This window comes from Protopterus annectens, chromosome 2.part0 (assembly GCF_019279795.1).
Source record: "Protopterus annectens isolate FY-2018-M chromosome 2.part0, PAN1.0, whole genome shotgun sequence".
NCBI classification, from domain to species: Eukaryota; Metazoa; Chordata; order Ceratodontiformes; family Protopteridae; genus Protopterus; species Protopterus annectens.
In genome coordinates this window covers 434,929,073-434,954,386 of record NC_056728.1, presented here as the reverse complement: position 1 = coordinate 434,954,386, position 25,314 = coordinate 434,929,073, and the positions used below count along the sequence as shown (strand labels likewise).

At 44.1% G+C, this 25,314-nt stretch overlaps 1 protein-coding gene across 2 annotated transcripts in view; it reads right to left on the bottom strand.

Moving 5' to 3' along the window:
* Positions 1-25,314, bottom strand: part of VPS13A (vacuolar protein sorting 13 homolog A) — a 4,910,496-nt gene that overhangs the window by 1,961,470 nt on the left and 2,923,712 nt on the right. For both annotated transcript variants that reach the window (XM_044060868.1, XM_044060869.1), the window contains exon 37: positions 20,012-20,181. In XM_044060868.1, the coding sequence (XP_043916803.1) occupies positions 20,012-20,181 (170 nt within the window). The remainder of the gene's footprint in view (positions 1-20,011; positions 20,182-25,314) is intronic.

Genomic DNA, 25,314 nt, shown 5'->3' with positions numbered 1-25,314 from the left:
GATCCAAGGTGTCTTTTGTTAAAGTCTGCCTGGCTGTGGGTAGAGTGAAAGGCTGACCCTTGTTGAGCTGACATGCCTGTGCCCACCATCGAAACTCCTGTTGTAGGCAGGGAATTATTGGTATTACTGTCTCCAAGCTGTGAGAATGTTGAGACCAAACACTTTTTAGGTACCATTGTAATTTCCTCATATGCAGTCTTGCATATGGAATTGGCAGTATGTAGGATGCCATGAATCCCAAGGCCTGCAGAATTTTTCTTGTAGGGAGTTGGGACTTTGTTGCCATCAATTGAAAATACTGAGTCAGTTGTCCTTGTTTGTCTGGCGTGAGATAAGCCATCTGGGCCATTGTATTTAAGCTGGCACCCAGGAATATCATCTTTTGTGAGGGCACTAGTTTTGATTTCTTTTCGTTTACTGTGTACCCTAAGCAACTTAATCTTTTTACGAACGCCAGATGCTGTAGAAGAATGTCCTTGCTCTCTGCTTGTATCAGGCAGTCGTCCAGATATGGATATATTTGAATTCCTTTTTGTCTGCAAAATGCAATTACTGGTGCCAGGCACTTGGTAAAGACCCTGGGCACAGTAGATAAGCCAAAGGGCAGTGCAGAGAATTGGTAGTGCATTGAACCAGCTATGAATCTGAGGTATCTTCTGCAATTTTGTCTGAAAGGGACATGCAGGTATGCCTCTTTGAGGTCCGAAGTAACAAGCCAAGCTTTCTTGCCCAACATGGGAAGGAGCTGTTGTAGTATCAGCATTTTGAATTTCGGAACATCCAGGTAAGTATTTAGAATGGAAAGGTCCAGAATGGGTCTCCAGGCTTTGTCCTTTCTGGGTACTACAAAGAGTCTTGAGTAAAATCCTTGTCCTTTTTCCTGCTGTGGTACTTTTTGAATAGCTCTCATGTCCATGAGAGCTGTAATATGTTTTTGTGCCTCTGCCCATTGATTTTGTGGCAGGTCTGGTATTCCTTTTAGCCTTGGAAAAGTGTGAAAGTGGAACTTGTAACCTTGAGACACAACATTCAGCACCCATTTGTCTTGGGTGATTGCTTGCCAGTTTTGAGAAAAAAAAGTGCTAGTTTTCCCCCTAAGGGAGCTACCAAAAGGGAAGAGCTTGGCACTGGAAGGGGGAAGTCACTGGGACTGTTTCCAGTAAGGTTGTGACTTGTCCTCACCTCCTTTTGGGTTTGAAGCATTCCACTGTCGTGGTCTGTAAGAGCCTTGGGGCTGAGATCTGCCTCTTGGGCATCTGTATCTGCCTCTTTGTGGCCTGTCTGACACTGGAAAGGACCAATTCTTTGCAGGCCAATTTCTGCTAAATCGTGGTGGCTGTACCTGTAAGAAATCCTTCATTGTTTGCATAGATTTTGCCTTATTCTCCATTTTCTTTAATACCTCTTCTGCCTTAATACCAAATAAATTATCTTGCTGCAAAGGAGCATCCAATAATTTTGCCTTATCATGATCTGGTAAACTTTGTTCTTTTAACCAAGCATGCCTTTGAATCACAGATCCTGTAACTGCTGCTCTACAAGAAGCTTCTAATGAATCAAAACCACATTGCAAAGTATGCTTTCCCACTTGTTCAGCTGCATGCAATAAATCCTGCATTTCCTTATAGTCAGGTTGTTCTGCATTTGTACTCATTTTCTGTTTTAATTGAGACAGTAAGTATTGTTGATATTTAAGCATGTGAAAATGGCAATTTAGAGCCCTCACTGCTAAAGTTCCAGAGGTGTAAACTTTCTTTCCCCATCTGTCTAATGCTCTAGAGTCCATATCCGAGGGAACTGGATTCTTAGCCGTGGAAGCCTTAACCCCTTTGGGACCCTGGGAAATAGTTTCTGGGTCAGCAACAGGGTTTTTATAAAGAAATTTGTGAGAGTCAGGGACTCCGTAGAACCTGTCTGGCTTGACTGGAGCTGGGGGTAAAGAGTCAGGATTTAAACTAGATTCAAAGAACACATCATACACAATGTCCAACACTGGCAGAATAGCAAGGGGCCTGTGCTGAGGCAGTAAAAGAAAGTCTCTGAGCCTTTTCCTGGATTCTGAGTAATCCTGGCCCTCCCAATGAAAATGCTCCCTTCATGGTATGTAAAGTTTCCCCAAAAGAATAATCCTCAGGAGGAGAAGCTGAAGGACTTGATTCTTCAGCATCAGAATCCTCATAGGGGGGTAAAGAATATCCCTGGTCTGAAGAGGAATCAGAATATAAAGAAACCTGGTCAGAGGAATCAATCTGTATCCTGCCTAGACCTTTTATTAGGAGGGGGATGGGAACCCCTGATCAGAGTTTATCAAGTCTTCGGCCATCTTGAACATCTGTTTTTTAGGCATGGAGGCCTCTGCGGTGAATGCTGTACTTGCTTTTTTGTCTTTAATGTAGGTTCAGTCTTGGCATTAGTTGCAATGGTAAGTTGAGTAGGCCTGAAAACACCCTCAGAAGCCGATGCCTGCTCAGCGGGTCCAGACCCATCTGAAGGGTTAATCTCTGTTGGTCCAACACCTTGAGTATCCAGAGGCCTAGGCACCTCCACGTGGGAGTCGGTGGTGGCCTGTGGTTCTGAGGTAGCGGGTGTCAGGGGCTGCAAAAGCGCCTCACTGAAAACTGGCGAACCAGCGACTGGCCTAGAAGAGGCTTCGTAGTCAGTTTTGGGCCTCGGATGCCTTTCCTTATCTTTATCTTTGCGTTTTTTGTGCATTCCGGTCGTCGGTTGTTCCAATGGCACTGTATAATTAAACCTTCGCCCAAAGTAATGGCGAGCAAAATCAAACCGATGTTTAATAATGCGTTTGTTAAATCTAGCACAAAACCGACAACTAGTGATGTGATCTGGGCCTAGGCATGGAATACAGTAAGAATGAAAATCCTTATGAGGTATTTGCTTCCCAGAAGAAATACAATTATTAGCTTTTACTGACATCGGTCTGAGCCAAGAAAAAGTTTCCCCAACGGGGTACTTGGCTTTATTGAAGACTTTGGTTCTGAAATCGAACTTGAAATCTCAGGAGTCGGCAGACCGGCACTTGCGAACGGCTTTTGCTTCGGGCACGCGCGGCAAGAAAGACTGAAGAAAATGGCATCGGTTGCTTCTTATATACCCCTGGCGCACTGACGTCAGGGAAGAGGTGACAGCAACTGACTCCGGACCAAGACTTTAGAACTCAGGCCGACTGCGGGCCTGCCTGACAGCAAGATAACCCAAGTGTAATGACTGCAGCAGTGAAACACGATGAACATCAGGAGGGAAGGCATACAGTGGACCGGAGAGCCAATCATGAACTAGAGCGTCCCTGGGTGACTCCCCCTGAGGGGGGATAAGGGTGAAGAAGCTGTTGCACTTGGTATTGAGGGGGCTGGCAAATAGGTCGCAGCAAGACTGACCCCACCTGCGGAAAATCTGCTCCGCAACCTGATTGTTCAAGGACCACTCATAAGGCATCAGACTAGCTCTGCTCAACCTGTCGGCAATCACACTGGACTTTCCCGGAATGTGCGTTGCTACAAGAAAACGTTGGGAAGCCACTGCCCACTGCCACACTCGCATGGCCTTTCTGCAAAGGGGGTATGACTTGGTTCCTCCCTGTTTGTTTAGATACCATACCACCGACATATTTTCTGAGTGGATAGCAACTGTCCCGAGAGGAAGAAAGCTCTGAAGTGCTTGCAGTGCTAGTAGCACTGCTCTGATCTCCAGGACACTGATATGCAGATGCATCTCGTGTTCCTGCCAAGTGCCTTGGACTGTTCTGCCTAGATAATATCCCCCCCACACATCTGGGAGGCATCCGTGGTCACTGTGGCAACCGGAGGGGACAGAATGAAGGGTTTTCCCGCATTGAGGGTGCTGGTGTGAAGCCACCAGTGAAGATCCTGCTTGCACCTGTCTGTGATTATTATGAGATGAGAAAGCAGAAGATGTTATAGAGACCACTGGGCGAAGAGTAGCCATTGAAGGAGCCTCATGTGTAGCCTCGCCAGAGGAACCAGCATAATTGTAGCAGCCATCGTCCCCAACAATTTGAGGATCAATCTTGCCTTCACTCTTCTCAAAGGGAACAATGCGTACACCTGCTGTTGTAAACTTTGAATCCTTTCTAGTGGTAAAAATGCCCTCATGAGCACGGTGTCTAACTCGGCACCTATAAAGGTGACATGCTGCAAGGGCAACAAGGCAGACTTTTACCAATTTAGAGTGATACCCAATTGTTGACACAGTCTGATCGTGGCATCTCTGGTTTGTAGGAGTAGATGCCTGGTGGCAGTAAGGAGCCAGTCGTCCAGGTACAGAAACACTTGGAATCCCTGACGTCTCAAGTGAGCCGTCACCACTGCCATACATCTGGTGAACACCCTGGGGGCTGTGGTGAGACCAAAGGGCAGGGCGCGAAAATGAAAATGACTGGCCCCCAGCCGAAAGCGTAGATGACTTCTGGATGCCCTGTCCATCTTTATATGGTAGTAAGCATCCTTGAGGTCGATGCAGCACATCCACACTTCTTTTCACAACAATGGGAGAACATATTGCAACATGACCATTCGGAACTTGGACTTCTTCACATGGGTGTTCAATCTGCTGAGATCCAAAATGGGTTTCAGGTCCCCTGTCCTTTTCGGCACCAAAAAGAATCTGGGGTAAGTCCCTAATCCGATCTGGTCTGAGGGGACATGCTGGATGGCTCCGTTTTCTAGCAGCTTTAAAACCTCTGAAGCTGTGGAATCCCTTTGATTGGGTGGAACATCTGGGATTTTTTTGATCAGAGGGGGAGCTGAAGAGAAGGGAATGCGATATCCTCCGGAAACTATTTTTAATACTCATTGTTCCTGAGTGATACCTTTCCAGGCCTCTGGGTATAGTGAAATGCGACCCCAGCTGGCTCCGGAAATACACAGTCGGGCCTCCCATCAGAAGCTCTGGTAGGGAGAACCACAAAAGGAATCGCAGTCTCCCTAGTTACGTGGGCCTCCTCTGCCACTAGGGCGGCGTCTACCAGAATTACCACCCCCCTCCCCTGCCTCTGGAGGGGGACTCACCTTGTGCTTCATGAAAAAAACCTCTGCGATTTTTTTGAACCACATCTTCCCACCCCTCTGGGTCTTGGCATAAGGCCTAGAGGGGAGGAAAAAACAGACTTCCACAGCAGACAGAGATTTTCCCTCTTGCTTGCATCTAGTGAGAGTGTCCTTCACCTTGGTTCCGAATAAGGAGGAACCATCAAATGGGGCATTGGTGAACGTAGACTTGAACGCCTCCGCGAAACTACAAAGGCACATCCAGGAGTGTCTTCCAAGAGCAACTCCCGAACATGCTGCCCTACCCGCTCCTTCGGCTGCGTAAGAGATCAGCCTCATGAAGGAGTTAGCAATAGACTTGAGGGCAGACATCTGAGCGTTAACCTGCTGAGCCACCGCATCAGAAACGATACCCTGCTGAGTATCTCCAAGCTCTTTCAGGAGATCTCTTTGGAGCCGTGTAAAATGTGATAAGTAATTCAGTGACCACAGAGTAAAGGCCGCTGAAGAAAAAATACGCTTCCCATACCGGTCCATGGTCCTAGACTCCTTGTTAGGAGGATGGATGGTAGACGAAGTCTCAGCCAGTTCCTTCTTGGTGGCCGCTGCCACCACAATGGCATCTACAGAACTCCCTTGGATAGAAACTCTTTGTCAGAGGGGGCGGACAAGAACTTGTTGGGTCTCCTGGGCACTGGTTCCACAGAGTCACCAGATGCAGAAGTTCGTCGAAGGGTGGAGATACCCAGGAGGCGGAGGGCTGAGCCCCAAAGGCCTTCATGAACACTGACTCCTCCTCAGAGGGAGCTTTGGAGGGCCAGTCACCCCTCTGCTTCAAAATTTCTAGGATGTCAGAGAAAGAGACAACCTCAGAGGATGACTTGGGAGACCCCTCCGATTCCTCGAGGTTGGTGTCTGACATGAGGGACTCATCTTGGGAGGCAATGTGTTTCCTCTTGCATGTTCTTTTTCTGTGTGGCACCTCAGGCAAAAACACTGAGGGACCCTCAGAAGTATGGTGAACACTCATGGGGGTATCCTGAGGCCTTGGGTCTCCGCTGTCGAAAGATAGAGGGTGATCAGAGACCCGCACCAGAGCTGGAGGGGACGGAGTGTCAGTGCCAAATGATGCCGCTGAGGACCTGGCCAGCGCGCTCTGCATGGCCTTGAAAGCTGGTCCCCCCCTGGCTCCGAAGATCGACCAGCCGTGGAAAACCTCGGAGCAAAAGGGACAAGGTCCGAAGCCAAAGCAGGGGTCAGGCTCCCCCACGCCGAAGCACAGAGAGGGAGGCTAGCAGCCGAAAAGTGTCCCGAGGCCTCCCCCTCGGGTACGACCGAGGAACCATGAGTCCTGGACTCCGTGGATGGAGCCGATGGGGTCGGAGCTGATAAGCCAGGATGGGCCATCGGAGCCGACCTAGGGGCATCAGACGGCACCGACCACTCTGGCTCCGAAAGCTGAGATTCGATCGGAGAGAGTATCGACGCTGGCTGGGTGACAGGCTCTGGAGCTGACTGGACTGGAGCAGAAAACAATTTTGCCAGTACCGGTGATTGGAGCAGTCTCTGTACCACTATCTACATCCACATCTGAAAGAGTCCTGGAGGACCTAGAAGATAAGGAAAGAGATCTAGACCTTCTCCCCGAAGGAGACCTGCGAGGACGAGAGACCAGTCTAAAAATTGGAGACTGGCTCCGAACTAGCACCTCCGCAATCGGCTCTGAGGGACTTGGAGCCGAAGCAGATTCCGTCAATATACTAACTTCCTGCGGCTCCGAAGACAGTGGAGCCGAGGATGCTACAGTACATTTACTACTTTCTCCAGAGGCTCCGAGGATACAGATGGAGCCGGAGCACGCTTTTTAGCCTTGGAAGTTTTACTCTTAGAGGGAGAGGACTTGAAGCTAGAAACCCTTCCCAAATCCTCCTCGAAGGAGGGTTTCAAAAGTCCTTTCAAAATTAGTTGGTTCTTCCTCTCCTGAAGAACACGAGGGCTAAATGCATGGCAAAATGTACAAGATTCATGGAGGTGAATAGCCCCCAGACAATAAACACAGAGTGCCCATCAGTGATAGACATCTTATAACCACATTTAGTACATTTCTTAAAGCCCGAGGGCTTATGCTCTTTCATATCCTTAGACATAGTGAAGGACAAAACCACCAACCATTAATAAAGATCAACTGTTAATACAGAAGCCACAAGCGCGGGAACTAAGAAAAAAAACAACAGACAATTACAAAAGACCTCTAACTTAAGTGGTCTCAACAAGAACACAGGGAAAGGACTAGGCCCACTAACTTAAATTGCCCTAGTCCGAGGGATAGGTACCTACTAACAAGCAACACAGAAGAAGGGGCGAACTAGGTCCTCTAACTGAAACGGGCCTAGCCCGTAGGGAAAACAGCGGGACACCACAAAATACAATACTACGAGAAAAAAAGTACACCAGATTATAAAACTAGTACCCACACACAACACGCAGCTATGAAAATAGCTTTTTTTGAAGCAAGAATATCTCAATAAAGACAAAATTTATACTTAGCCACAGCCAAGAGCGAGACCACGTCTGAGCTATACGAGCGGCAACAGAGATCTGGGAAAAGGGAGCAGTGCAGCATGGGATACCTTCTGAGCCCAGCCAATTAAAAGACTTTGAGCTAGAGTACGGCCGAGTCAGAGCCAAGGTTTGGCTCCAAACCCACGGGTAAGAATATAGGCAAGATTGGACTACATAGTATCTCCTTATTACACACTTCCGAGCAATGTGTCCCAGTTTAAGACCTCTGATACACTCACACTTAAATAAATTAAATTTCCCACATCCAAACACTTCTGGGAAAGTCTGATACAGATTTCCAGCTGCGTACCTTCCCCATAATACTTCGGTAATGCTGCCACCAACCAGAATGCCTTCATGCCCTTCTAAAGGGGTGTCCAATTTTGAAAATTAAATATTAAAACAAATAGCAGCAAATGACCTAAGCAGCCAGGCTTTTGGAGTGGCCTTGGGAATTATCAAAGCAAGTATAAGCATTCTTAAATCACTAACTTTACGTATGAGATCTGTCTGGGTCTTCCCAGGCTACCAGACCTACATGCCTGTCTCCAAGCTTGATGCAGGTCACTGCATGTACACAAGGTACTGCACAGTCATTCTCTATCAGGACATCTGAAATAATATCCTCAAACACAAGCTCCCTTTCCACAGGAAGCCTAGTAACTTCCGACAGTTGTGCCTCACTGTCAATCTGGGTACTATCACTCATCTCTGTACCTGTAGTAACCGTGTCTAAGGAAAGACAGTACTTAAATCTGTAATATAATCATGTGCACTTTCATCTGCCTTGTGTCTGTGTTCATGAAACTTTTTTTCTATAAGTTTCAAGTGTTAGCTTAAAACAATCTAGAAGACAGTTCTTAACTTTAACATAATTCAAACAATCTACATCAGACAATTTTAACATGGCCTGAACAGCTTTACCATGGAGTAAGGGAGTCAGGAGCCGAACCCAGAGCTCACGGTCAACATCATACTGTCTACATACCCTCTCAAATATATGAATAAGACTATCAAAGTCATCCCCATCCCTGTATTGAGGAAAAAGTTACAGCTTCTGGGGTCTAGTTATTCCCTTCCTCATTACCTCCATGACCCTCTTGAAGGGTAAGAAGCTCCACTTCATGCCAGTGTTATTTCTCATTTTCCTCCTCTTCTAAAAATTTGGCCTCCAGTTCATATTGACACTGCTTCTCTTCAACCTCCAGTTCATACTGATGTTGCCTCTCCTCGGCCTCCAATCGTTGGGCTTCCAGACGCAGTCTCTCTACTGATTCCAGTTCAAGACATTGGGCTACTTAAGGACCCTTAACAAAGGGTGTCCAATTTTACTGTGTAATATAATTTTCTTTCGGCTTTTCCTGGTTAGGGGTCGCCACAGCGGAACTCCAGTCCGCTAATGATTGGCAGTGGATTTTTATGTTGCCGAGTTGCCAGCCCGATGACCAACCTTCAAAGAAGGCAGACCCATTCACGCACGTACCTACCTGCATGTCTTTAACGTCACTTGACCGCGGGGAGGACATGCAGACTCCACACAGAAGGCGCTCGAGCCAAGAATCGAACAGGAGAAGGTTGGTCTACAAAAAAAACAAAAAAAAATCCTTGTTTTCCCGCCTTACTCGACTAGTTTAGACCAGTATACAGGCATTGCTGTATTCTGGGCTGTGGTGTAGTTCCTGTGTTGTCCATTACCTTACTTGGATAGAAGGAAGTTTCTTTGCTCACCAGTGGGAGGGGGGAGCCTTGAGCAGCCTACATGTCCTTGGGGGAAGTGACCTCAGCACAAGAAGCTGTAGTAATTGGTTGTTTGGGACCATTCCTAGCTCTTTTGTAGTTCACTGCTTAAAATCTGCCTCTGGGCGTTTTTTTCTGGCTATACTGCTCAGACAAGCTCCACGTGGGTTTATAGAGTGGTCCTAGCAGCAAGGAACTCGAAAAAGCGACTACCTTCTGGATTTAAGTATCTTTGCTTTTTTTTCACTGGAAATAGCTTCTGTTGCTTACTTTAAACTAGCCTGAACTGTTTTTTTACTGATTACTGCATTTATTTTAAAATATGCACTTAAAGTTACATTTAGTCTAATTTAATCGAAAGTTTGTTTGTTTAATTTAACTGTGGAGGCTGCCCACTAAAGTGTGCTAGCCTGTGTAACAAATCACTGTCTCTGCATTTTCTGTGTGTTTCTACAAAAAAAAAACAAAAAAACAAAAAAATAATCCTTGTTTTCCCGCCTTCCTCGACTAGTTTAGACCAGTATACAGGCATTGCTGCATTCTGGGCTGTGGTGTAGTTCCTGTGTTGTCCATTACCTTACTTGGATAGAAGGAAGTTTCTTTGCTCACCAGTGGGAGTGGGGAGCCTTGAGCAGCCTACCTGTCCTTGGGGGAAGTGACCTCAGCACAAGAAGCTGTAGTAATTGGTTGTCTGGGACCATTCCTAGCTCTTTTGTAGTTCACTGCTTAAAATCTGCCTCTGGGCGTTTTTTTCTGGCTATACTGCTCAGACAAACTCCACGTGGGTTTACAGAGTGGTCCTAGCAGCAAGGAACTCGAAAAAGCGACTACCTTCTGGATTTAAGTATCTTTGTTTTTTTTTCACTGGAAATAGCTTCTGTTGCTTACTTTGAACTAGCCTGAACTGTTTTTTTTACTGATTACTGCATTTATTTTAAAATCTGCACTTAAAGTTACATTTAGTCGAATTTAATCGAAAGTTTGCTTGTTTGTTTGTTTAATTTAACTGTGGAGGCTGCCCACTATAGTGTGCTAGCCTGTGTAACTAATTTATCACTGTCTCTGCATTTTCTGTGTGTTTCTACAAAAAAAACAAAAACAAAAAATAATCCTTGTTTTCCCGCCTTACTCGACTAGTTTAGACCAGTATACAGGCATTGCTGTATTCTGGGCTGTGGTGTAGTTCCTGTGTTGTCCATTACCTTACTTGGATAGAAGGAAGTTTCTTTGCTCACCAGTGGGAGTGGGGAGCCTTGAGCAGCCTACCTGTCCTTGGGGGAAGTGACCTCAGCACAAGAAGCTGTAGTAATTGGTTGTTTGGGACCATTCCTAGCTCTTTTGTAGTTCACTGCTTAAAATCTGCCTCTGGGCGTTTTTTTCTGGCTATACTGCTCAGACAAGCTCCACGTGGGTTTACAGAGTGGTCCTAGCAGCAAGGAACTCGAAAAAGCGACTACCTTCTGGATTTAAGTATCTTTGCTTTTTTTCACTGGAAATAGCTTCTGTTGCTTACTTTGAACTAGCCTGAACTGTTTTTTTACTGATTACTGCATTTATTTTAAAATCTGCACTTAAAGTTACATTTAGTCGAATTTAATCGAAAGTTTGCTTGTTTGTTTGTTTAATTTAACTGTGGAGGCTGCCCACTATAGTGTGCTAGCCTGTGTAACTAATTTACCACTGTCTCTGCATTTTCTGTGTGTTTCTACCAAAAAACCAAAAAAATAATCCTTGTTTTCCCGCCTTACTCGACTAGTTTAGACCAGTATACAGGCATTGCTGTATTCTGGGCTGTGGTGTAGTTCCTGTGTTGTCCATTACCTTACTTGGATAGAAGGAAGTTTCTTTGCTCACCAGTGGGAGTGGGGAGCCTTGAGCAGCCTACCTGTCCTTGGGGGAAGTGACCTCAGCACAAGAAGCTGTAGTAACTGGTTGTTTGGGACCATTCCTAGCTCTTTTGTAGTTCACTGCTTAAAATCCACGTTTGCACGGCTTTGCGAGGTCGATGCATAGCGGTTAAACAAGGTTAAACTTTTTCTGGCTCCGCCAAATCTGCTCTTCAATTTTTCCCTTAGAACTGTTCTACTTGCAATCTAAACAGCCTATACTCTATCTGAAAAGCTCAGCACTTACTCCTAAAGCATTTTTACACAGGTAAAGCACTCTTAAACAAAAGAAAGTACTTCATTCACCTAAATTCTGTTGAGTACCCATTTCCCTATAGGTACTTTCTGACTCAGTTACACAGCAATCTTTTTCACTAATTCTAGCATGTCGAAGGGTCAATTGCTGGCGTCCTCTCCTGTTCAGCTGGTGAATCTGGGAATCTTGAGGCAATGATACAATTGCCTCATGTACACAGACAACCCTCTCCTCCTCCTAACAAATACAAATATATGTGAGAGATGCAACTATATAGCCAAACTGGAGGCTGAGCTCTCTCATTTCAGTACTGGCAAGACCAGCCAGGAGGAGAAGGTAACCACGCACACCACAAACCCAGTCTCACATAGAACTATCACAACTGCAAACCAAACACAAAAACACACAAAAACATACTCGGAGGCGCTGATTAAAAATCTACCAAAACAACAGAGGTCTCCAAAGCAGACACCCAAGCAACCACCACCTCAAGACATAGCACATGCAACACATAGTTCACAAAGTCAGTGTGCTAAACAGTCACAGCCCTTAAGGCCAAACAACATGCCAGACACACTTGTAATAGGTGACTCCATAGTCAGATACACTGACGTCCCGTTACCAGACTGAACAAGGAAAAGGTCACAGTAAGCTGCCTGTCGGGAGCTAGAATCCGCCACATAACACAAGCACTCAGGTCACTCCACAGCAAGTACAAATATGACTCAGTCATTGTACATGCCGGTGTGAACAACCTGAGACATACCTCCCTGGACTACATGAAAAGAGACATAGAGGAGCTCTCTGATTATGTAGCCCAGGCCGGTATGACCCTGACCCTGAGCAGCATCTTACCCTCACCAAGAATGATGCCACAGTACAAAGACAAAATGATCAGTTTTAACAATTGGCTTAATTACTGGTGTCATTCTAAGGGGATCCAATGTCTGTCTGCTTGGGATGACATGCTTGACAAGCCACGCTGCTTCGCAAGGGATGGCTTGCACCTGTCACCCCTGGGCTTCCGGATACTGGCCAAGGCTCTTGCAACCCCCATAGTGCCTTTTTTAGGCAAGGCTCAAATGACAAACCTACCTCCCTAGAAAACACAAGTGGAAAAAAACTAAGGGTAATGCTGCTCAATGCCAGAAGTCTAAACCTCAAGATGCACGCCTCAAGCCCTCCTCAGTATGGAGAACATCTATGTCTGTGCAGTGACTGAAACCTGGTTCAAGGCTCCTGAGAGCACCCCAGCACTATCAGGTTTTACTTCATATCATGCTTTCCAGCCCCAAAACTTGGACCGAACCACAAAAGGAAGGGGAGTATCCATTTTCATCAAAGATACCCACACCTCCAGGTTAGTGGCAACACACGAAGCATCGGAGACTATCCAGGTGCAACTAACCATAGGCAAAACTACCTTACAGTTTGTAGCATGCTACAGACCACCCTCTCAAACTCAGGAACCCCACACAGCCTTCCTGAAGACACTGGAGAGTATGAATGTCTCTCCAAATACCATTATTTTGGGCGACTTCAACTACCCAAACATAGACTGGGAACATTACTCAAGCCCCAACACCCTAGCCCAAAGGTTCCTAGAATTCATAAACTCAAATGCAATGGAACAACTAGTCACCATTCCCACAAGAGGAGACAATATACTAGACCTGATCATCACAAACATGGGGGCAAAATGCTCCACACCGGAAGTATATCCCTCATTGGTAAGATCAGACCATAAATTAATCTCACTGGAAATCCACATCCCGCCCCCACCCCCTGCACAAAGACCACAGTGAAGAACTTCTCAAAAGCCAACTTCACACTTCTTAAGACTGAAGTGGTATCCTTCAAGGCCCCTGGGCCAGTGGAAACCACAACCCACACTGCTGAATCCTTTGCAAATGCCTTCTATGGGCACCTTCAAGAATGCATGGATCAAGCAATCCCAAATAAAACCAAGACCCATTCCCCCAAAGGCAGGCGCCTGGTCTGGTGGACCCCAGCCATAAACAAACTTTACAACAGGAGGAGGAAGCTACTACATGACAGAGCAAAATCCCTAAAAGGGAAGGCATCTCTGATCAGTACTAGCAAAAAACTAAGATCACTCATAAAATCATCCAAGGCCAACTTTGAGAGAAAAATAGCAAAAGACACAAAAGACAATCACAAGGCCTTCTTTAGCTATGTTAGAAACCTGGGTGGAAACTCCCAGATATGCTCAGAGTTAGTCCAAAATGACACAAAATACACTGAACCCACTGACATTGCCAACATTCTGGCAGACAGGTTCAGTGCAAATTTCTCCTCCCCCTCCCCCCCAAAAGGAGAAATAACTATCCCAGAGTGTAGCCTCCCTAACATCTCAGATGCCCAGGTGAGAGCTGCCCTCTCTAAAGCTAAAAACACAGCATCAATGGGACCGGATGGTGTCCCGGGCTGTGTGCTACATGAACTCCAAGAGGAATCTTAGCCTTACTACAGGATACGTACCCAAAGAGTGGCGTATGGCAACAGTGGTCCCACTTCACAAAGGCGGTGCTTCTACGGACCCTGGAAATTACCGCCCCATAAGCTTGACGAGCCTGGTCTGAAAAGCTATGGAGAGGATCATTATGGAACTCATAAACAAAGACATTGGGGACCTACAGACATTGGATCCTACCCAATTTGGCTTTGTCAAGGGCAGATCCTGCCTTTTGAACTTGGTCGACTTTTTTGAAACAGTCACTAAGGCCATTGATGAGGGTAAGGCAGTTCACACAGCCTACCTTGACCTTGCAAAAGCCTTTGACACAATACCCCACTCGGGCATCATAGACAAACTCACCAGCTTAAATGTAAACTCATATGTCACAAGATGGGTTGCAAACTGGCTCAAGGACAGAACCCACAGGGTCAGAGTTGCTGGAGCTATGTCAGACTCTAAGCCAGTCACAAGAGGTGTCCCACAGGGCTCAGTCCTGGGACCCCTCTTGTTCGGCATTTATTTTTCCGAGGTACAGGCAAACATAGGAGGATTGTGGCTGACAAAGTTCGCAGATGACTGCAAACTGGGCGCCATAATTGATACTCCAGCAGACACAAACATCCTTCAGAGAGGCCTCATAGAAACGGATAATTGGTGCCAGAGCCATGGTCTTAAGCTGAACGCCAAAAAATGTATAATCATACCCTTTGGGAAAAACAAGGTACCGACAAATTACCACATAGGTGGTAATCCATTGGCACGGAAGAGGTAATCAGGGACCTAGGGACCCAGGTTGACAGTAACCTCTCATTTGACACCCACATTGCCAAAGTGGTTAGGAAGACCTTCTATACTGCCCACCTTATCATGAAGGGTTTCACATCTAGATCAAGAGAGGTCATTGTGCCCCTGTACTCTTCTCTTATCAGGCCAATGATTGAGTACAATGCCCCATTTGGGATGTATCTCACCCGACACCTGCAGCAGTTGGAAAGACCCCAAAAGTTCCTCACCAAGAGGATAAAGGGTCTTAAACATATGTCATATGCTGCCGGACTGAAAAAACTCCAGCTCTATTCAGTCGCATACCACCTACTCAGAGGTGATCTGTGCCTGACGTACAAGGCCATGTCCAATCCGGAATTAATGGACATGCTCCACCTCAGAAAATCCAAATCCATCAGAGCCACGAGAACAAGAGACTTAAACCTCAACATAGAAATAAATAGGACGTGCTGGAGGGACAGATTCATAACCCAGAGGCTCCCTACACCCTGGAACAGAATCCCAGTCCATGTTAGGCAGAGCCCCTCACTGACTCTATTCAAGAGAAATCTCGACGAGTGGATGGGAGATCGTAGGTTTACCCCGGGGGTCATCTCTGTGTCACTACTAGACAGAGGCACAGTAAACTAAACCCTAAAAGGGCGTAGTATTCTCATCCTAAGGGGTGGTGAAAGCCACACACACACTCTGGCTAGGCTTATAAATGCCCTAGGGCAGATAGCCTAGTACGAACCTATGAGAACCTCTAGCTGTGAGGAGACAATGCTAACTGCTGCACCACCGCGGCTTAATATTAATACTAATACAAATGGTAGTTTGAAAAATAGCAAGGTTATTAGGAGTGGCCCGCACAGTGTCACCAAATAAATATGCAAGTACTCCCAAAATGTAAATATCTCTACACAGGTCAGCCACAATGAAAGGTTTAAATATATTTCATAATAAATGCACAGGCCGAACAGGCTGCTACGTCGTGGGCTGGGCCTAAACAAGGCAGACAGTAAGAGTGGAAATCCTTATGAGGTATTTGTTTCCCACAGGTTAAACAATTATTAACTTTTTCTGACATTGGCTGAGGCAAGAAAGAGTCCCCAACGGGGTACTTAGCTTTAGAAGTCTTCGAAGTAGTATTCGGTAGAAGTAATCTCTGGATCCGACCGACCGGCACTTGCGAACAGCTTCTGCTTCGGGCGCCACGCGGCAAGAAAGACTGAGGAAAATGGCGTTGGCTGATGCCTTTATACCCGAAGACCAACAAAGATGACGTTGGGTGAAGTGCGACATCAGCCGAAGCCGGACCCGGACTTTGGAATCCGGCCGACTGAAGGGCTGCCTGACGACAGGACAACCCAGTTGTTATGACTGCAGATGCATCCATGAAGGACATCAAGACAATACTAAATATATATTCACAGTAACAGAGTTCAGAATCACAGGAAATATTTAAAACAACATTGCAGGACAGGCTCAGACCAATAAAGAACAATATGTAAACTAAGTTTCACTATATCCCTGACTGAATCTAAGAGAATTATACTACTCCCTAGTAACTTACTTCCTGAGCAAGGCAGATGTGGTGAATGGTGGTATTTGTTGTCATGTCCAAGACAGAATGCAGAATGCTCCGTCTCACTAAGAGACTTCTCAAAATAATATCTAAAATATTACTGCAGGGATCGCTTGCAGAATGACGTAATTTCTGGTCATATGACTTCTAGTTCTCGTGCAAATCTCCATTGCTGGCAGCATTTAGCATCTACCTGTAAAAACACCCAGACAAGGGCTTTTGCTCAGATCTTTGGCAGGTGCTGTAAGTCATAAAACAAAAATATGCTTCCAGACTAGCAATGAGTTAATCCCAAAGACAGTGCAGAAAGCTTTCTAGTACAGACTTTGTGTCTCTAGCTGCATTGAAACCTGTCCGATAGCCTCTTTATGCCTTGCCTATAAAGTGATTTAATTTCAAATATTTTTCTAAAGTTTGCTGGACTGCGGTTAACCCTCTGGTTTCCTCTGTTAACATATACATTTCATCAGTTACAATAGTACATGCACATTTATGTTTTCTTTCAGTAGGGCACACTGTGGTTACATTTTAAGCACAAGCACTTTACAAATACCTTTTCAACACAAACATCCTTACAGATCAGTTTGATATACACATAACATACAGTTCTAATACATTTGTAACACAAGCATTTTATATAAATTAGATTGATATTCACAGTATTCACAAATGACATATAATTATTTATAAAATTCCAGCTAGCTGTCCTGGCAGTGCCTTCTTTCATCACAAGCACTCTCAAATCACTAAAGAAAAACACTGATTGCCCAGCCACAATGTAAGTTAATAAAAATATTTAAAGATTAGCAAAAGGATTAAACATATAAAACAGTAATTTCTAATAAACAGGGCCCAGCCACAATGTAAGTTAATAAAAATATTTAAAGATTAGCAAAAGGATTAAACATATAAAACAGTAATTTCCAATAAACAGAGCTCAATCACCAGGAACATTAAATCAAAATTTCTTCTTCTTCTTTCGGCTTTTCCCGGTTAGGGGTCACCGCAGTGGATCACCTGTCTGCTCATGATTGGCAGTGGAGTTTTACTGTCGAGTTGCCAGCCCGGCGCCCAACCTTCCACAGAAGGCACTCACACCTAGGGCCAATTTAGAGTGTCCAATCCACCTACAGCATATCTTTCAGATGTGGGAGGAAACCCACGCAACCACATGGAGGACATGCAGACTCCGCACAGAAGGCATCCCAGCAGAGGATCGAACCGGAGAACCTCTTGCTGTGAGGCGGCAACGCTAACCGCTGCACCACCATGGCAGCCCAAACATTAAATCAAAACTAAAGGACAGAAATCCAACATTTAGAAAAAACTGTAACTGATCTGATTAGTTTTAATTTCCTAACTAACTGAAGAACACTGTCCCTGAGCTAAACTAAATTGCTACAACAGAGCAAAGACAGGCTTACAGTTCTTGGTGAGTCCTTTTCTGGGTATTCACTGCACAGATACTGTTAACCTTTTAATTTCATTTTATTTATTTATTTTATTTTTATTTAACATTTGTTGACCGGGAAAGTCCGACTAGGTTCCACAAATCCTGTTTTCAGCGGAGGCCCGGGGAGAAATGCTCCAGATGCATGTCTTAAGAATGTGGGAGGAAACCGGAGTACCCATAGGAAACCCACGCGAACGCAGGGAGAACATACAAACTCCGCACAGAAGGCACTCCGGCCGAGAACTGAACCAGAGAACCTCTTGCTGTGAGGCGACAGCATTAACCGCTGCACCACTGCGCCATATTTTGAAAATCAACCAAAATTTGTTTTTGTAAAAGTTCCTTCCTGTTTTTCGGCTTCTGACAGTAACACATAGCAATTGTCAACATTCCAATGGCATCATCTGTGCAGATCAGCTGCATTTGAGATAGTTTGCCTTTAGAATCTTTCTTCACAAACATGTGCAGTTAGAAATGTAAAAGGACACTGTTCAAGTCTTTCAAACATTCTGTACAAACAGATCACAAATCAACACGTAAGAACTTATTTACAACATCATAGCTAGTCATACTGGCATAAAATACACAGGATAATCTGAAATTATGTAAAAAAAAAACTCAGCCAGATATGCTAGCATGAACAACAGAGTCTAATTTCTTCACATATGCTAAAGGTTCTCTAACAGGGAAAAAGCAGGGTAGAAAGATAGGCAAGATAAGAAGAAGGTCACTAAATTGACTCATAGGTTTTATTTTCTAAATAACTCAAGAATACCAGAGGAGCTCTGGAGCAACACCACCTCAAAGCTTGCTAGATGAGTGGCAAAGGAGATCTGAGGGAGTCTGGGGGAATGAGGTGTTGTGGCTAGGACAGGAGGAGCTCTAGCTTCGAATTTCAAGCTTCGGAAGAGGCCGAGTCAGATTCAAGACCAACAGGCTGAGGAACAAATGAAAATTACATCATCAGATCAGCATTTTGTCCCCACATTTTTCTCACTTTTTTGAAGCTTTTATCCAACATCATTAAAGGAGAAACATTTACAAACAGATAACACAGGAAGGCTAAATAGTTTTCAATCTATATTAACCAAACAACAACTTAAAAGGTATTGGTTAAGTAGAGGAAAAGCCAGCAAAAAGATAAGGTAACAAAAGACTTTTTTTTTTTTTTTTTTATGAATACCCTTATCAGGAAAGAACAAACAAGGGTAGGAAAGACCTACCAACAATGGTAGCGAGAATACATTAGCAAGTGTATAAGCGATAATGAAAGGGAAGAAGGGTGTAAAAATGTAGCAAAGAGAAAAAGATTTACCAAAGAAAAGTAATTAAAAGTAAAATCGTTAAGAAATAACACTTATCTAAACAAGTTTGCTCGAGCTGTAGTAACCGTGTCTAGTTGCAAAAGTGGCAAACGAGATCTGAGGAACATTAGGCATAGTGCATTATGGGTAGGAAAGGAATTTGAGAGTTTGTTGGTGGCCTCAAGCTAGACTAACAGTCGAGTCAGATCAGAGCATCGGATTCGAACCCATTTGTTGGGGAATGAATGAAAATTTACAATTTCAGATCACTGCATCTTTCTCATGTGTAATCAACCTCACTAGCAGTATCATAAGAATCACAGAAACATTTTGGAATAGAAGCCAGGAGATTCTTCTCAGGGTAACCAGGGCAAGACAGAGACACAACATAGTTCCAAAGGTAACCACAGAATAAAGAAACGTGTTGAATAAACAGAGTCACTGCAATATTCAAGTGCTGTCAAAAAACTACGGAACTAGAAATGGGTCATTTTTGCCCCTCCATGCTGGAGTTTATCCTCAGTAAAGCAAAGGATTAAAGAAATGAGGAGAGCCAACACTGCTTACTCCTTAACTAAGGAATATGTGATCTCTGCCTCATAGTTGACACTCCACCAATGACTCATCCAGCTGTATGAGTTCACAATTTATATTCAAACAGTATTCTACTATCTCCAGAGTGAACTCTGCACTAAAATGACTTTCCATAAACTTTTATACAGCCCTGACTTAGTTCACTGGCAAACATAAAGGCTAACGTGATCCAGTTATGCAGAATGATTTATACACAGTGAGAGAACTTTCAACAACGTTCAATAAAATATAAAGTACATATTACAGATGAGGTATTAAATGTATGCCAATTTTATAAACTGTAGTAAACCCTAGAAAGAATGCTATGTGGAATAACTAATAACGGATCTTGGTGAATACAAAGAAAAAGAGCACAAAATGTACCTTGGTGTTGCCTTTACTACAGCTTTACGCTTATCATCCAGTAGGCAGTTTGTAAGCTTAACAGAAGCATTCATGCAACCATCTGAACGCATTTTAGCGGCAGCAGAAATCATGCCCAACTTAAATTCTGCCAGCTGAAGCACCTCATCTCTCTGCTCCATAGGGGGCTTCTGTTTTAAGGAAAGAATGAAGAATTATCAGAAGTTTTTAACATAGTATCAAGATGGCAGCAGTAGCACAGCTATTTCTTTCCATGTTGAGCATTCAAGGCTATTCATTTCATACATTGCGTGTTAACAAGTTACATGGTAAACACAATCTCTCCTTAACTGCTTGCAGGCAGGTGAAGAATCATGCTGGTATGTAACACTAAAGTCACTTGTTACAACTTTGTTTTCTTGTATTTTTAGTATATATCTATTGTATATTAAATTAAAACTACTCAGTTTTTTAAAAATGATCCTCAACTGATCTCAGGCATAGCAACAAGCTACACTAGGTTACTAGATGACTAACGTATTGGCATAAGTTGTTTAAAAAGTTTTGTTACACTGTAACCTACAGCAAACTCCAGATCTAAATAGATTGTAATCAGGATTTTCAAACATGTATGCTTCCCAGCATGAGATTATACTCTTGATGGTTTCAAAGATGCTTTCCTTACTGAGTTCAGTCTAAGCTCATTTGTTAACACAGATAGTGAGGCTGAGGGATGCTATTCAGCCATACCTTGGACTAGTAAGACAAAGAGCACATTCACGTTTTACAAACTTACAAAGACAATGTGACAATACTAAATATTTGCATAATATGCAGTAAAACAAACAATCATACAGAAGTCACTACAGCAGTAAATTGCCACTGAGAAAGCAGGTGCAGTACTTGTTTAGAAAGGACACACAGTATAACACAGATGAAGTACAGAACTATACAATGATGAGAGGAAGAGTTCAAGGGTAATGACAGGACAGTTAGTGCAGAATCAGTAAAATTATTTAAGTGTACAAATAGATAGCTGTTGAATATTTATTAGTAATGGGATTTCAGCTTCAAAAGGTCCAACATCTGGCCTAACTTTTCCCCAGGTTGGAGAGATGTCCACCTCTTAAGGATGCCACTACATTACTTATATAAAAATGATGTTCATCTTTGATATTTTAGATCTTTTTTTTTTTACCTAGGAAGACAACAAGCTATCTACCCTACCTATTCCCAAACAATGTCTAAGGGTCCTAGCCAATTAGTGATGCATATAGACATACTCTTGGCCAGGGAGAGAGACTTGAGAGATACAAGACTTCCCAAGTTTACCTGGGCTTGAGCAGGCCCGAGACCCTGGGAGTGGGGAAGAAGAGGTATTTTACAGGCAGTTAGGGTACTATTCTAGCCCAGAATGCCCAGAGAGAGTAATAAGGGATGGTGGGAGGGGGCCAGTGCTTCAACAGTGATTTACTTTTATGGCAACTTCTTAAACAATTTCACTGTGTTCTTCAAATACTGCTGCAGTAGTCCTTACTGCTGGATCGTTTCCCACAGCATACAAGGTAAGTGAGCTGGATAGGCTGCATAGTTTGAGCTGTATTAAGTACTGCAGAATCATTGTAGCAAGTGCAGCTCTTGCCCTGAAAGCAATGTCTAGCTTAAGTTACTGGAGAAAGTGTAGACTGAGAACCAGGTAAATGCTTCAGTAATAGCTTGCATATTCACCCCCATCCCATAAGAATGGTCACAATGGTTGCAATGCTCCTACTGCTGTGTACTCTCATAGCCCTAAATCAACATTTTCTCATGATAACAAAGTAATGCAAAGGACCAGCTTCTCAAACTGTTTCAAGAGTTTTCCCCTACACTATGGATACAAAGGGCACACAGAGCTGTTCTGAGGCTCTGGGTTTAGCTAGATAACACATTAGATGTCTTTGGACATTGAAGCACTGAAGAATTCTTTTCTTCCTTGCTTCTAGGGTTAAGAGAGAAAATAGGCAAATGATAACTTGGTTGAGGGAGCTCTCCCCATTACCATTTGTGGGACTGGATCGAAGACTGACCTTGTCCTTATGGAAAACAGGATCTCTGCACATAACGGCTCATAGTTCGGACACTCTTTTAGCAGAGGTGATAACCAGTCTTCAGAGTCTGACTCTAAGGATGGTGGCAGCAAGGTCAAAAACAGGCTATGACAGCTTCTGTAGAATAAAGTTCCACAGAGAAGCTTAACTTTCTCATTCTCTCTCTGTAGTCTCGAATGTAGGATTCCCTTGGAGAATTACTCATCAGGCTGCAAGGGGAGAATCCAAACAAACAGTCTGAAATGGCTGAGAGGTTACAGTGGCATATGCCAGGTATGACTTGTACTCACAGAGCATTGTAGAATCAAAGGACACTGAGGCTGCGCTAGCTTTCAAATCCTTTTTGTGGCAACAGAAAGAAAACCTCTTTCATTTGGATAATAAGGATATCTTTGTGGCAGGCTTCCTTAATTACAGTAGGCGCATCCTCAGTGAAGTGTTGCTTGAAGGGTAAAAAGAGTTAAATCACCTAGACAGTGAGCTGCAGTGCCTTAAGGTTTGTGTGTAATATGGCCTGTCATGCTGACATTTTGCATCACCCTAGGTCCAAAAGGTGCTACTATCAGAACTCTTAGATCATACTCCCTTACTTTCTGTATCACCCTGGGAAGAAAGAGACTGGGAGCATGCATGCAGAAAGAGACCTGCCCATTTGATGAAGTAATTCACTGCCCAAGTGTGTGTGTGTGTGTGTGTGTGTGTGTGTGTGTGTGGTACTCTGGAGCAGAATTTCCTCAGTTGTTTGTTGCTCAGAGAGGCAAACAACTCCGGAACACCGCAACTGTAAATAACCTGAAAGAAAAAGTACAGTTGTGTAAAATCTTACCATAATGGCAGATGTCCTTGGTTTCACTGCTGCAGTATTCTTTACATATGGGATTCCCTGTTGCAGAAGCCTGAACATCCGGACAGTCTACCAAAGACTACTTGTTGCTTATTTAAAAGGTATGTCGAACATCACCCAAACACTCTTTGCATAGCATAGGGCATAAAGGTAACATTCAGGCCTACCATAAACAGAACTGATTGTCCGAGTAGGAACACAAGAGGTAATCTGTACATCCGGGAAGGCAAGAGACTAGAGGGATGGAGGGAGGCAGCAAATACTGCAGCAGTGAAGGCAAGGACATCTACTGTTATGGTAACGTTTTACACAACTGTACTATGTCCTTACATTCACTGCTGCAGTATTCTTTACCATGTGGGAGACTGCCAAAGCTCAAGAGAAAACTGGGGAGGAGGAAGAAGCAGAAGAGTCCCCTAAAAAGCCATGACGAATGGCACTAGCTCTAGATATAACATCTAACATGTTGTGCTTGGTAAAGGTATGCAGAGAAGTCCAGGTAGCTGCTTCAAGAATAGAGTTAATATCCAAGCCCTTGAAAAAAGCACCAGAAGAAGCCACAGCTCTAGTAGAATGAGCCTTTAAAGAAGAAGGAAGGCTCTTGCCATGAAAAGTGTAACAAAAGGAAATAGCCTTCGAAATCCAAGAAGAAATAGTCTGCTTGGATATAGCAAGTCACAAAGATCTAGGATAAAAATAAACAAACAGCTGATCAGATTTTCTAATAGCCTTAGTCTTAACCAAATAAACCCTGAGTTGCCTATGCATGTCCAAAATATGCAGCACCCTCAGACTGTCTTCTTGCAGAGAAGGGAATAAAGTAGGCAGATTAAGAGACTGGTTAAGTGAAAGCTCATTAAACACCTTAGGCATAAAAGAAGGGTAAGTGCGCAAGGACACTCTGTCCTCATGAAAAAATCAGAAAAGGAGGACAAGCCATAAGGGCCTGCAACTCAGACACCCATCTGGCAGAAGTAAGAGCTAACAAAAGACAGTCTTTCAGGAACAATGATGCAAGGAGGCTGAAGCAGCAGGCTCCAAATGAACCTGAGTCAATTTCTCCAAAACAAAGTTAAGATGCCAGGGAGGAGGAACAGGCTTCATGGGAATCTAACATTAAGGATGTCTTTAAGAAATTGTTTCACCTCAAATGTGGAAGCTAGAGGATGAGAAAAAGGCAAACAAGCAGAGCTAGTTGATGAGTGGGCCTTAATAGAAAAATTGGCAAAATCAGCATTGCGCAACTCACACAAATAAGAAAAAAACAAGAGGAACATCCACAGTAAGTGGGTCCAGGTTGCAGGAGAGACACCAAATAGAAAACCTCTTCCATTTGGATAAGTAGTAGATTTCCAGTTCTCACGCTGGACTTGCAGCACGTCCTCTGAAAACAGGTGTCTATGAGGAATCAAAATCCATTACCCACAGTGCCAGTTGAAGTGTGGATAGGTGGAGATGTATGAGAGATCTCTTGTCTTTTGTGATTAGATCCACCCTATGAGGTAACCTGTCATGATTTTCCCTGGCTAAATGCAGAAGTAGAGGGAACAAGTGATGTCGTGGCCAAAAGGAAGTCACCAGCAAGATTTTAGGAGCATACTCTTGAATTTTGAACAGGACTTTCGGAATGACAGGAGGGAGAGGGAATGCATAAAGAAACATCTCCTTCCAAGAAAATGAGATGCTGTCCACCTTCAATACCAGAGAACCTAGGACGCTGGCACAAAATAGATGAAGTTGTCTGTTCAGAGGGGAGGCAAAAAGATTCACTTGAGGAGTATCCCATTGGTGGACAATGTCCAGAAACACATCCCTGTGAAGCATCTATTTGTGGGACTGAGTAAGGACCTGCTCAGAGTGTCTGCCCCAATGTTTTGACTAGAAGGGATATAAACTGCTTGAAGATTCACTTGATACTTGACAGCAAGATCCCACACCAGAAGTGTCAAGAGGTAAAGAAGACAAGATCTCGTTCCTCCTTGTTTGTTGATGTACCACATCACTGTGGTATTGTCAGTGAAAAACCTTGACCGGTGGATGAAAGGCCTGAAGAGCCAGCAGAAGAGCTCTCATGTCTTTGATACTGATGTGCTCCTCCTGCTGATGAGGTGACCACACCTCGTGTACCTTCAGGGAGCCAAGTGTTACCCCCCATCCCAAGTCTGAAGTGTCTGTGAACAATTCCTGAGAGGGAAGAGGGGGATGAAAAGGAATCCCTGGATTCATATACAATTGCTGAATCCACCAGTGAAGTTCCTGTCTGAGACAACAAAGAAGAGGAACCACAAAGTCTAGAGATGTACATGTTGGTGCCACACTGACTTCAGAAACCAATGAAACTTTCTCCTGTGAAGTTTGGCAAGAGGGAGCATCGGAAAGGACAGCTGTGT